This window comes from Vidua macroura, chromosome 9 (genome assembly GCF_024509145.1).
Source record: "Vidua macroura isolate BioBank_ID:100142 chromosome 9, ASM2450914v1, whole genome shotgun sequence".
In the NCBI taxonomy this organism is placed as follows: Eukaryota; Metazoa; Chordata; class Aves; order Passeriformes; family Viduidae; genus Vidua; species Vidua macroura.
Window position 1 is genome coordinate 19,606,685 of NC_071579.1, and position 12,908 is coordinate 19,619,592.

Genomic DNA, 12,908 nt, shown 5'->3' on the forward strand with positions numbered 1-12,908 from the left:
ACTACATTAGCTATGCAGACAGAGCATAGGACAATATCCAGTCAAAGGCAGTGACACTTAAAAACCTTAAATGGCAGCTTTAACATTCTTTCAGGTATAAATCTTATTGCTCTAGGTTATGTTTTTTTCACACTTGACTGGTATTTTAATATTGCTTTTTGCTGACTCCACTTTATATAAAAACAATACACAGCTGTAAAAAGAAATAAAAAAGGAATCTGTTTCTGATTTTCAAGTCCAATACAAATAGTAAAAAGGGAAACATTATATGAAACCCTAACCTAGAAATTATTTGCATTTTGGGAATGTTTGCATTTTCCTCCCTACCATCTTCTCTTAGGCTCTTCTAAGTGGAGTGTCATATTCATCTGGGTAAAGTTCTGTCTACTGGATCTTTTCCTAAAACACCTCTGAGTGCCCTTGTCTACACCAAATTTAAGAGATGCTGGTAATGTTAGAGCTGGTACAATTGAGAACATGAGTATAGAACTTTTGTATTTAAACAACACTTCATCCAATGGTCTGAAACCATCTTATAAATATCAGTTAATTATGTCTCTGGTGAGCTAATTATAATGGGAGTTAATAATTGCTAGGTCTCTAGCCTAAAATTGGTAAAAATATTTAGAATCTAAATATTGCAAATTGGATATTTCCAAACGTAGGACATACTGCATGTTAAGTTTGTTCGGGTGTGATTTTTTGATGTTCACCATTTCTCTCAGCTCTCATTGCTTTCAGTTGTCCTGACAACTAACAAAGGCTTTCAGCATTTTTAATGCACTCTTCATTAAAACACTTCTAAGGCAACCTTGGAAGCAATCTCCATGTTCTGGGGAAGAGAAGAGGTGCAGGGAACCCAGAAAAAGGTCCCAAAGAGCTGTGCCCTTCACTTTCCTTCTCTCCTGCTTGCTTCTCTCTCCCCTTCAAGCTTTCTTTCTGTCTCCCTCTGTCTCTCTTTGTCTCTCCCTCCTTCCAGCTCCTTCTGGACCCTTCTACTTTCATCTAGCAAATGGGAGCAGAACTAATCTAGCTCATCCCACTCGTGAGGGAGGCTCCAGTGAAGAGCACAAAGCTATTGGGATTTCTGGGGGAGGCAAACACTTGGAAAAAAAGTATTAATGCTGGCATCTTTTCCATCTTCAGAAAACTATACCTGTTAGCAGCTGTCTAGCATTAATGACTACTTTTTTCTAAGGTGTGTCAAAGTTCATAATAAAATTAATTTTTACATTTTGCTTAATTTGTAATGAATGAGCACACATAGTACAGTCCCTGCCTATCACCCATACCTTTATGTGGCAGCTTAATGGGATCTCAGGAAAGGTGCTCTGCCTTGATCTAAGAAAAGGAGAGCATTTCCAGGCTGATATGGGCTGATATCATAACTGATCCTTTGTTTGCAGCACTGCAGCAAAGGCAGAACTTGTTTCATGTGGACATTAAAGACTTTTGGCTGTAAGTCCAGGCTAATATGTACCACATTACCAGTGTTAAACTTTTACATTTTCTTCACAAAGCCTTCAAACTTTTCAAGCGCAGCTTGGAAATGCTGCATCCATGTTAAACCTGTCTGGGTCACAGAGCAGATACATGACTCCCACCAGCACATACAGCAAGAACTCTACTGGAATTCTAGTCCCCTCCTCAAACTACTTCAAAATACTCCAGTTCTTCAAATTGTTAATTTTATCTCTACTTTCTTAAGAATTATGTGTGGCGTTTCTAAGGAGTTAGGGAATATTTATCTGTGGTTTTGGTAACTTACTTTCTTTTGAAGGGCACAATGAAAGATGAAAATAAACATTCCTTGGAAAGCATTAAATACTGTGAAGAGATATGTCATCACAACGGTCCCCTCATTTATAAACAGCAGACCAAATGACCATGTTAGGCCAAGGAGACACAGGAGAGCAAATGCACCCAGGACCCAGGATCTGTAAAAGAAAATTAATTTTAGTAACATTACTTACAAGAATGTACTTTGCCAAATCCAATATTAACATTTCAGTTCCTGCAGTTGACTTTTACTAGTTTCACATTCAAATGTAAAAATTCCTTGGGTTTAACCTTTTATCTATTAAAGAAAGAACAATTCCATTCAGTACTCTTAGACTCCAGTGAAAACAGCAAGAGTAGATATAACCTTTGTCTTTCTCAAGAACAGCATAGGATGTCAAAACTATTTTGAAATGCGTATTTTGATATGCAGAAGTATAGCACATGCCTCAGCTACTCCACTGCTTTATCTGCTTTTAGAGAAGAGATTGATAAATCTGGCTTAGCCACTAATCACACCATAGATTTTAAACAGTGGTGCTGCCATATGACACCAAATAATGTAACACAAATGCACAAAGGTTAAACAGCAGATTAAAAGCCTAGAGCCCAAATCATTAATGCTTCGATAAACTCAGCTAAACTGAAGCTAGAGGATGTAACTTCCGCATGAAGAAACCCTGCTGAAATGCGACAAAAATATGGATATTGCTTTACAGAACAATCTAAAAAAGATTCCATCATGAATAGGTTAAGGAAAAGGAATAGTAGTGAACAGCACAGAATGAAAGGGAAAGGGAATTTAGTCAGTGAATTCCACATCTAACTAATGATCTTACTTGATAAATGGCTTATTATCTTCATAGCTAGAAAGCATTATAAGCAGAAAAGAGAAACAAAATTATTAGACAGAATTTAAACAGAAATTAATAAGAGCATTTTTAATTGTCTATAAAAATTAGTCAAAATTAGGAAATTCAAAATGCAGAGGCAAGCAATTTAAAAGTTTAAAAGCATGTAATAGTTTAAAAGTCTTTAGCAAATCAGGTATCTCAAAAATAGTTAATTAAAATTAAGGGAAATCCACAATATGACCGAGTTTGTAAAGTTAAAAATCATGCTAGAAGTTTGTTAATGTAGGGTTCTATCTTACCCAGGTAAGTCCGTATTATAGTAGCCATCACAAACACGGTAATTACTGGTGTGGATGAGAAGACAGAAAGAGGAAAAGGAAGAAAAGAGAGAGATGCTAAAGATTAGCTCTCTCTCTCCTCATGCAACATGCAATGAAGCTGATACTAACCTATCTAGAACATCTAGTTCACAATGTTATCCTTACAAAGTCTCCCTTTGCCATTTCCAACGTTCAAAGCAGATCTGTAAGACCCTTTCACATCCAACCCTCAGTGTTAGGAAGTGGCACCATCCCTTCAGTGTTGGTAACAAAAACCTTGAATACAACGTAAGGCTAAACAGAGTACAGTAAAAAGCTATCTAAAGAAGTGAAAGCTACCAAAGCCTTGTTAGTTATCAAAAACCTATATTAGTCTGCAAAAGGGATACTACAGTAGAACACCATGATAAAGTAAACATTTGTTAAATTAGCATGAAAACAGCAGATAGTCTTCAAGTTAACAATAATAATAGAGTCAATTCTCTTGGGAGAACAGGATTACGAGTAGAAACTGCTCAGAATCCCTAAATCAGAAAGTCATTTAACAAAACAAACTTAATATAATCATATCAGCCATGCAAACAGGAACATCATTTTTGAACTGCATTTTAAATGCAAACGAAATTACTACAGTGCTGTGGCATTTCCGTGAAACAGTTTCTTGGCACTAGTTCCAGGCTGAAATTATCTAATTTTGACCGGCATTTGTGACATTACAGCAACAATGTGACGAAAGCAGGATTGGCTCTGTTTGCTTCTAATTGACATCTGCAGTTGCTGGGAGACAATGGCATGTGCTCCTAATGGAGAGTAGCTTTCAATCAGTTCAGCAATCAGAAAATAATCACAGTTCTCATACTTGAACACAAAGCACTTACTTAATGTTTTCCAACCTGCTAGAGTCTGGTTTCAAAGTGTTTGAGTGCTTCACCATTTTGCACAATGTGATCACCAGGAAGATAAGATTCAGCTGTCAAAACAGATAAGAATGAAATTAAACTACTTCAAGTAATAGGTTGAATAATGATGATGTTACAGGCTAAACAAAAACCCTGTAGTTTATTTCCAAGTAGTAGGGAAAATTGGTAAATATATCAGTTGGTCTGCAAACCGTGATTGCAAATAAGAATGAGAGGATAATGCACCACATCATCATGAACCACCGTATTTAACTCATGTCCAACACTTGCCATTGTCAGTTCAGCTCTGTCCTCCAGCATATTTTGTTCATCTCCTGCTCACCTTTACCTGTCACCCCTGGCCCTCTTCCCCACCTCACACTCTGAGGACAATGCTTACTGCTTTACTGGGCTATACTAGCTGTCTTTTTATCACCCCATCCTGATTTTTAAATGCTTCACCTTTGCTAGTTTCTCCTTTATTTTTTTTTTTATTCCTTTTTGTTCTCACAATCCTACTGGGGTCTTGAAAAAACCTTAAATGTAACTGGTAAAAAAGAAAAAGAGAGGAAAAGAAACAGAAAGATGTAGCAAATGCATCAAACTTAACAGTGCCATAGACATATGCTGGTGGTGCACCCTCCTGCTGCCCTCTTTCCCTTTGTAGTCTGGATTCTGTCGAAGTGAGACTGTATGTGCACTTGAAGGACTGTGGCATCTTATTCTTGTTGTGTCATTCATACAGGTAGCACCAGGGAAGATACTGAAGGAAATTTTTTATCTTTCTCTTATTGTGAAACAGAATCACAGATATCAAAGTTACTGGGTGCCTTTCTCCTATCGATTTCAAAGCCTGTGAAAAGCACAGGCGAGGCAAATACAAGGATGCCTGCAGAACACAGGCTAAAAAATAGTATCCAATTAATTTCAGTAATTAGTTTGTGCTGTCCTATATTGCACAGAAAAGTTGCACAAAATTGTATCTTTGAAACCAGTAAGAGCCATGTCCTGTCAGCAAGAAGACACACATCCTTGTCTACTACTGCAATAGTGCACACAAAGTGCAAAAGCTAAGAGAAGATGGAAGAATATGCTTGGACATCCTTATAACACATACATTAGATAGAGAACCCCATTCTTATAATCTTCCATATATATATATATATATATATATATATATATATATATATATATATATATATCTGCAACTGGTTACTGATGGAGCATGATTATACCAAGTCTCTCAATTTGGAAAGCCTTTGGTTTCAGACAGCTTCAAAATCTTCACTATTTTTGTAACACTGGGCATACTAGTTCGTGCTAGCTGTGCCTCAATGGTCAGAAATGTCACTGAAATCCTAATAAAGAGCTGGTCTTAATCATGACAAGATGAATATTTTGAAGGCTCTGATCAGAGTCTGTTAATAAGAACATGTATTACAGAAATAATTCTTACTGCTGTGGGCAATCATGTTATTGCTCCTGCTGCTGTCTCAAAATCAGGATGGACAGCATGAACTATAATGCAGTTGTCAACACCAGAAAAGTGTCTGGTAACTTTTGATCTTATTACACAAAGTACAAAATTTTTACAATTGTATGTTGAGATTAATAGAAAAAGGTGTTTGTGATACAAATAACAAAAATAAGCTTTTATGATTGATTTCTGTTTGTGTTTCAAGAACTGGCTGAAAATATTTAACCTTAAAGCTAATATATGTACATGGTGTAGGTTATGCATATTTCCATTGCTGCAAAATGTAATAGAAGTGTCAATAATTCATGATCTTGGTGATTATCTTTTATGATTCTTACAGGAAATTACTAACCACGTGAGAAAAAACATTTCATTATATCATTGTGGTCTCTTCCTCTTATCTACATTTTCACTGTACGGTGTAACTTCATTGGATGAGAAAACAAGTGGCTTCTCTCCCTGGCCTTTGCATCAGACAGGACAAGGGCTCTGCAACAGACCTGACCCTCAGTTCCATGTCTTTGCACACAGATTTCATTTTTCTCTATTTGAAAAAGTTTCTTGCACAGTTTGGTAGCTGACATAACATGAACTTCTTCAGCCTGCCTGAAAAATGCAACCTCAATTTGCTTTTTGTGAAAACAAACAGATTAAGAGCTAAGACACATGCCCTGTGTCAATCCTAACACGTACATCAACTTTGGCTGCAACCTATGCGTCTGGGAGTGCACAATCCAGTTCAGAATAGTATTTACAGCACGGCTGGAAGCTAATCCTTGCCTAAGTACTACCCTGTAGTATCCTGTATTGTACTGACATCATCATTCTTGGATCAAAAACTCATAGATATGGCTTAGCCCATAAAAGACTGCCTTATGAAACAAGAGGGTTTTATCCTTTGATTCTTTGTACAACTGAAGTGCTGGCTTGCCACACGACAAATAAAAACTTGTATTTACACACTGAGGTTCCTTTGGTGACATGGGCAGACATGGCCTTACCCCAGAGCTTGAGCCAAGCTCCATTGCATTGAACAGGTTTTATGGAGGTACTCAGCTCTGCCTGGGTATATGGCCTTGCTGCACCAGGGAGCAACTGCACAAAGCAGCTTCTTAGGTGACATTTTAATTGTAATTTATGTACAGACCCACAAAATCAGCCCACAGAAATAATAATGCCATATCACAGCAGCTGAAAAAGTCTTTCCAAGAAAAAAGGAAAAATACTGTACTTTGAAGACAAAGTAACTATGACAACTGAGCATATGATACTTGTTTCTCCATCACTGTGAAATGTTGCATAGTTTTCAGTTTCAGCAGTCAAAAGACCATGGTTTGCCACTTGTTCAAACATGCTGGCATCTCTGTTACACATTATATCATTATAAAAAACCCTATTTTGCTTGCTTAGAGATACTGTATCCAAACTTTTCTATATTTTCTATATTTTCTATATTTTCTATATTTTGGCTCCCTAATTGTTTTTCATCTAGAAATTGATTGTTTTGGAGGAACTCATGAGTTAAAGACTTTTGGGCATCCTGCCTTTTTTTTTTTTTTTCTTTTTTCTCATGAAATACACTAAGCAGTGAGGGAAGGGAACTTGCTGGAAAATAATTGCTTTTATAAGGAATAGCTGAATTAATTTTCTTGGTGAGAAATATGTAGAGGGGGGAGAAGAAAACACAGGGCTTTGTATTCATTTGTACAAACGAAGTTTTTTCAGCTCTAAGCAACGTGGTCTGGCCCAGAGCTGAGGCTATTTTGAGAAGAAAGCTTGACCACAGATCTCCAGGAGCTCCTTTCAACCTGAATTGTTTCTGTGAGGACTGAACTGTTACTGATCTAAGCAAATGAATTTGTAGATGTTTTCCAAGCTTGACAGATGGCCTGAGTAGGACAACTTTCTTTAAGAAAATGTTCACCACAAGCATGCAGTACTCTGAGGTCATACAAAGGCCCACATGAACAGCAAGAGAGACTTTTGAGAGCAATCTTCTAAGAGAAAAAATGTGCCTCTGACAATGGTGGTGTTCTCATCACTTCATGTAAGTAAATGGTCAGTGACTGGCTGGACCTCATCCTGACATCTGGGCTGCATCCACCCCAGATGAGCCAAAATCTGCAGCTGAACAGTACCCCTCTTCTTCAATGCTAATAAAAAAATAGAAATACATTGTGCAAATCCACACAGAGATGCACAATGTATACATCTCAAACAATCCTAAAATTACACCCTTAATCATGTCTGTAAAATCTCTTTCATGCTGCGTGTCTGCAAATCAGACCAATACTCTTTTGAAAGCTAAAAATAAGAAATTAAAAGTCTGGTCAGCCATCAGGTTTGGATTTGATGATTCTGCTGTGATACCAAAGAGTGACAGAACACACAGGTGCAGAAGGTGGAGCTATAATATGAGATCTTTTAAAACATTAGCTGGTAATAGTAAGCAAAAATTTGAATGGATAGTATTTCATTTATGTTTATATTTGATTCTGATCTAGTTTCTAAAATTTACTGTCTACCAGAAGAGATGGCATACTGGATAGAGAACTAGTTTAATCTATAACCTGATTTTAGAACTTTGTGTAAAGTCAAAAAAAAAAAAAATTAGAGTATCTTCTAATATACTAGTTTCTTGTCATCTCTTAATATAAGTGTAATTTGATAGAACAAAGTGAAAGACAATTGATATATATATATATATAAATAACAACTTACTACTTTAAAATACAAAATATGAAGAGTTTTTATGATAATAATCAAATGCAGCACCCTGGAAGATCATGCTTCTTTCACAGGCAACACACATATGGCCATTTCTCATTTGGAAATCAGAAGGAACTGGACATGAAAGAAATTGTAAGTAGAAAATTTGTCTTTCTAGACCCTGAAACCTATGTAATTTTGAGAGATGGAATGTGTCCAACTCAAATTAACTTTTTAAAAAAATTGGTGTACTAACCTGCACAGAAGACTAATCAATTAGAATTAGCTAATTAGCAGGTACAGTGAATTTGTGGCAAAATAAAGTTAGTTTTTGCAAAAACTATGATAAATTTCCCCTGTGACTAACAGAAAAATACCATTTATCAAATGTCTACTATAAAAAGATAAACACATTTTATTTATAAAAAAATAAGCTTATAAATACAGTCCATTTTCACTTGTGGAGATAAGTTATGTCTACATCTGTCCATCCCCTGACTCAGATAAGCAACACTTCAGCCTGGGTGAGAACATTTAACACATTCTGTGTTAATGAAACGGGGCATCTTAGTAATTTTTGCTTAGACAACCCTTGGTAGACTAATAATGGGCTCTGCCTGCAAGCTGGGAGAAGCAAATTGCAACAGTTCTGGCTAAATTAAACCAACACCACGCGCTCCTTGGACATGAATGAATATAGATCTACACAGCAGTCAAAGTGCTCAGGCTTTTCTGACCACAGCTTACAGAAGTGCACTGTTTGTTTTATAGCCATGAACCTACTCAATGGAATCACGTCCGCCTTGAGCTTAGCAGCTTAAAATTCATTCCACACAGCCTGCAGTGCTGACATGGATACGATAAGACAGAAGAACAGAAACACCACTCTGAAGTAACCTAGCTGAACTGCACATGTTCTGACCCTTTTTGAACTCCCCGGAGCTTTTGTTACCTGGCAAATGCAGCTCTAAAACTGCTCTTGTATCTCCAGATCTTTGCTCTTAGCCATGCAGAAGCCTGTTTCTCCCTGGGACTGGCAGAGAGAGAGGTGGTCTCTGAAGGCTTCTAAATGAGTGTGCACATTGAACTCTTACTGAACTGAATTAATTATTAAAGATGCAGATGGAGCTGTCCAAATGATAAGAACAGCTCCTGACGTATCATGATCCAAGCTTTCATTAAACCATTTCAGGCATACTAATGGTTTCCCACCGCTCATTACTTACATGCTCTTTTCTCATAGATATAATAACCCTGGTGCCCAAAGGCATGACAGGCTATCGAAATAGTGAAATTAAAAGTTCCTCAGAAGATGTACTGAGCAGCTTCATGCTTCCCATTCTCATTTTGTGCAAAAATGGGCACAGACACAAGTAAAAATACTTATAAATTCAGAGAAAAAACTGTAAATTAACAGAGAACAATACTGTCAAAAAAGAGTTTATGTGCAGAACTATTAAACTGAGAAACACAGAAGTGATTTGAGCAACATGTTAAAAAGCTTACCAAGACAACATTGTCACATGCTACTGACACTAAGTAAGCTACACTACAAATAGAGCTCTTTGGTTACAGTGCACATGACATTATTTTTCAGCCACTACACTTCTCACACTTCTTCCTCTGGTTTCTCTTGCTTTCTCAGCTGGGACGATTAGAGGGCAAAGCAATTGCTAGAGAAGAATTACTCCTAGGAACTGTGCTGTGATTGCTACCTGCTGTTTCATATTTTTCAAGTTGGGAATACTGCCCCCAGAAGCCTTTTGCGTCTCAGTCTAAATGATTTGCTGGAGGATAATAATGTCACGGCCAGTAAATAATAGTGAACTATGTCTGTACATGGTCAATATGATTAAATGTCCTTCACCTCTATTCTCACTCTGACCTGGTTATGAGGAAGTGAAAAAGCCATCAGCAAAGCCCAAGGCTTCCCATGTGAAATGTTACTTTAGAGGAAGGGAGAGAAATATAGGTGACTTAGCAAAATACCCCCAGTAACAATAAAATAAAGGAGCCACAAACAAAAAGCAAAATTATTACCACACAAACAGAATTGAAGTGACTTAACTATTGTAGCATGAAACTCAGAACAATTTCCAGAATAATTACAACTGGAAGAAACAACTTCATGTTGAAAAATACTGTCATACTGAACATACTAAGTCTATCTTTCTAAGACTTTCAATTGCAATTGTAGGTTTAATTAAAAAAAAATCCCCATCATTCTGAGATATTATTTAATTTTAATGTATTTAGAATAAACTCTGTACAATTATTATGGTCCACACTTACATCTTACAAACACTACAGTTTTTCTAATTCAAGTCATACACACATAAATTTTGGCATCTACACCCATGTCTTTGAAAATATGCCAATGAACTCTAACAACCTCTACATTGCACAACTATCTTTTCTTAAGTGATTGCTCAAGGATTCAAATAGTTTTTGATATAAACAGAATAAATGCAAACCAAAACATTGGCCAGGCACATTTTTAGTAGAAATTTCCATAATCAAAGTATCAGTTTGTACTGTAAGTACAGAAAGTGCTGAAATAATATGTCTGGCACACAGATCTATAAAACTCAAAGAAATTTCAAAATTATGCCTGACACATGTGCTTCACACTGAAAAAAATAATATTTCTGAATATGGAAAAATACAATTCCTGAATTTGGAAATTCAAGTGAACTGAAATTCTGCTAACATTTCACAACTCTACTACTGTGAAAGGGCAGGAAAACATGCAACTATTTAAGATTTCAAAAGCATGAAAACAAATTAATTCATCCCTCCAAACTATCAGCAATTATGAGAAAAGGCCTCTGTGTACATAGGCTATGTCCCCAACCAGCTTTTACAGTATTTCCCAAGTAAAGCCAGGCTTTAAAGATACAGAGCTAGCAGAGAAAACCAAGGTGAGTCAAAATGCCCATTTTGCATTCACTGTGCTCACAAATTTGACAATTAATCATTTGGTCAGCACTCTTTAAAGATTTCTACATATTTATATAACCATTAGTCACATTACAAATTGTTTATAAGCATTTTTATGGAATGTCTTGTGAATAAGGATGGCATTGAATGAAATTTTAAATATTTTTAATCTGCCGTGAGGCAACCTAAAAAGAAAGGAAAAAAAACCCCAAAGTTCTTACCAGAATAATAAAAGTAACAGGTCCAATGAAACTCCAGATAAAGTAGTTATCTACGTGTAGCCAGCAACTATGATAGAAGAAAGAGAATGAAAAGTGAAAAGCTGCATTAGCACCTCAGTCCAATAAATGGAAATTCTTCTTAAGGTAACACTTTGCCAGTAAACAATGATGAACATCGCCCAGTACCACTTATTCCATGGCAAACACCTAACCTGAACCTCTTCTAATGAACTGTGTAACACGACTGAACCTGCAACTGCATCATCAGGAATAACTAACATAAGGGGAAACAAAACCAAAGCAAGCTCTCCTTTCAGCCAAAAGCTTTGGTGCTATCATGGACTAATGAAACTAACATCAGGAAATAATTTTTGCAGGCTTCCCATGTGATCTTCAAAGTCTGCTTTTAACTTTATATCAGATGTTAAGTGCTCACGCCTGAGGAATATGAGACAGAAAATGCTCAGATGTCATGTTTTGCTGAATAATAATATGGTATATAAATAAAATGCCCCATCTGGGAGTTGAACTGTAGAGAAAGAATACATAAGATACCAGACTAAATGACGTATGAACCTATTAGGGCCAACTTCACTTAGCAATTCATTTTTCATACAGCCCAGTTCCCTGCTGAATTCTCTTATTTGTCTTTCATCAGTAGCAATATCAAGCAGCTTTCTTGTAGTCAACAATATCTTCCCCTTCTGTAACTAATTTCATCAAAGGACAAAATAAACACTACTGAAAGGCAAATTCATGCCTCCAGCAACTCAAATCCTCAGAAATGTTTCCTGTCTACCTTCTGTCACTTCCTATATACATGTGTATTTTTGTAAATAACAAGCAGTGGCTAATTTTAATCCCACTCTACTTGCCTGATAAAATATTATCAAAATAAAACATATAGGTTGGAATATTGTACTGTCATACTTCAGGATGAGAGCGAGCTAGAGGGACAGCTGAACAAAGAGATCTAATGAAGCATTAGCTTAAAACTGGGTGGTTAGGCTTGTCAGATACTTTAAGCTGAGAAATTTTGCTTAATATACATCTGAGTACAAAAAGTTATTTACTTTTTCAATTTGTTTCAGGTCAATCTTTTGTGTTAAAAGAAAGAACATAATTCAGAATTGGTCTCTCTAGAGTACAAATCCCCTGAACCTAGAGAATTACAAAAGACTTGATTGTAATTTGTGCACAGCATTGCCATTCTCTTACCAATAAAGCTTTCAGATGGTATTTTAGTCTGTCAGGGACCCTCTGACAGCTAATAGGCTTTAAAAAATTATTCACTTGAAAAACACTCAGGTCACTTGCAATTACTTACGCTTTCTCTGTTCCGTAGCTCTTATAGTCAATAGCTGCTGAGACACCAACTACTGTAGCAGGGAAGAGGTAGCCAGCAACATAATAGTACTTCTTTCTAGAATATTCACTTTCAAATACTTCTACTAACATTAGATAAAGCTGCACTCCTTCTAGACACATCCAGGCAAAGGCTGCCAGGAAGAAAAAGTGTAAGAGACCTGCAAAAACTGGACATGCAATCTGCAAAGAAAGAGAGAGATGGAAATGTAAACCACAAAACCTTCACATCATTACCTCTCCAACTGAACAGTGTGCAATAGAACTGTAGATAGTTTTATAAGAAACCTTCACAAATTCAGGAGCACCTTCCCTACCTCAAAACATACTCTGAACATTTGAAA

The 12,908-nt window shown here is 36.5% G+C and overlaps 1 protein-coding gene across 6 annotated transcripts in view; it reads right to left on the bottom strand.

Moving 5' to 3' along the window:
- The window catches only part of ADGRL2 (adhesion G protein-coupled receptor L2), a 155,733-nt gene that overhangs the window by 10,723 nt on the left and 132,102 nt on the right, over positions 1–12,908 (bottom strand). For 5 of the 6 annotated variants that reach the window (XM_053984946.1, XM_053984944.1, XM_053984945.1 and 2 more), the window contains 4 exons: positions 12,527–12,747; positions 11,200–11,266; positions 3,832–3,923; positions 1,769–1,937 (listed from right to left, as the gene is read on the bottom strand). In XM_053984946.1, the coding sequence (XP_053840921.1) occupies positions 1,769–1,937; positions 3,832–3,923; positions 11,200–11,266; positions 12,527–12,747 (549 nt within the window). Of the gene's footprint in view, positions 1–1,768; positions 1,938–2,618; positions 2,646–2,932; positions 2,978–3,831; positions 3,924–11,199; positions 11,267–12,526; positions 12,748–12,908 lie in introns of all 6 variants that reach the window. The other variant, XM_053984942.1, reaches the window with a different exon arrangement.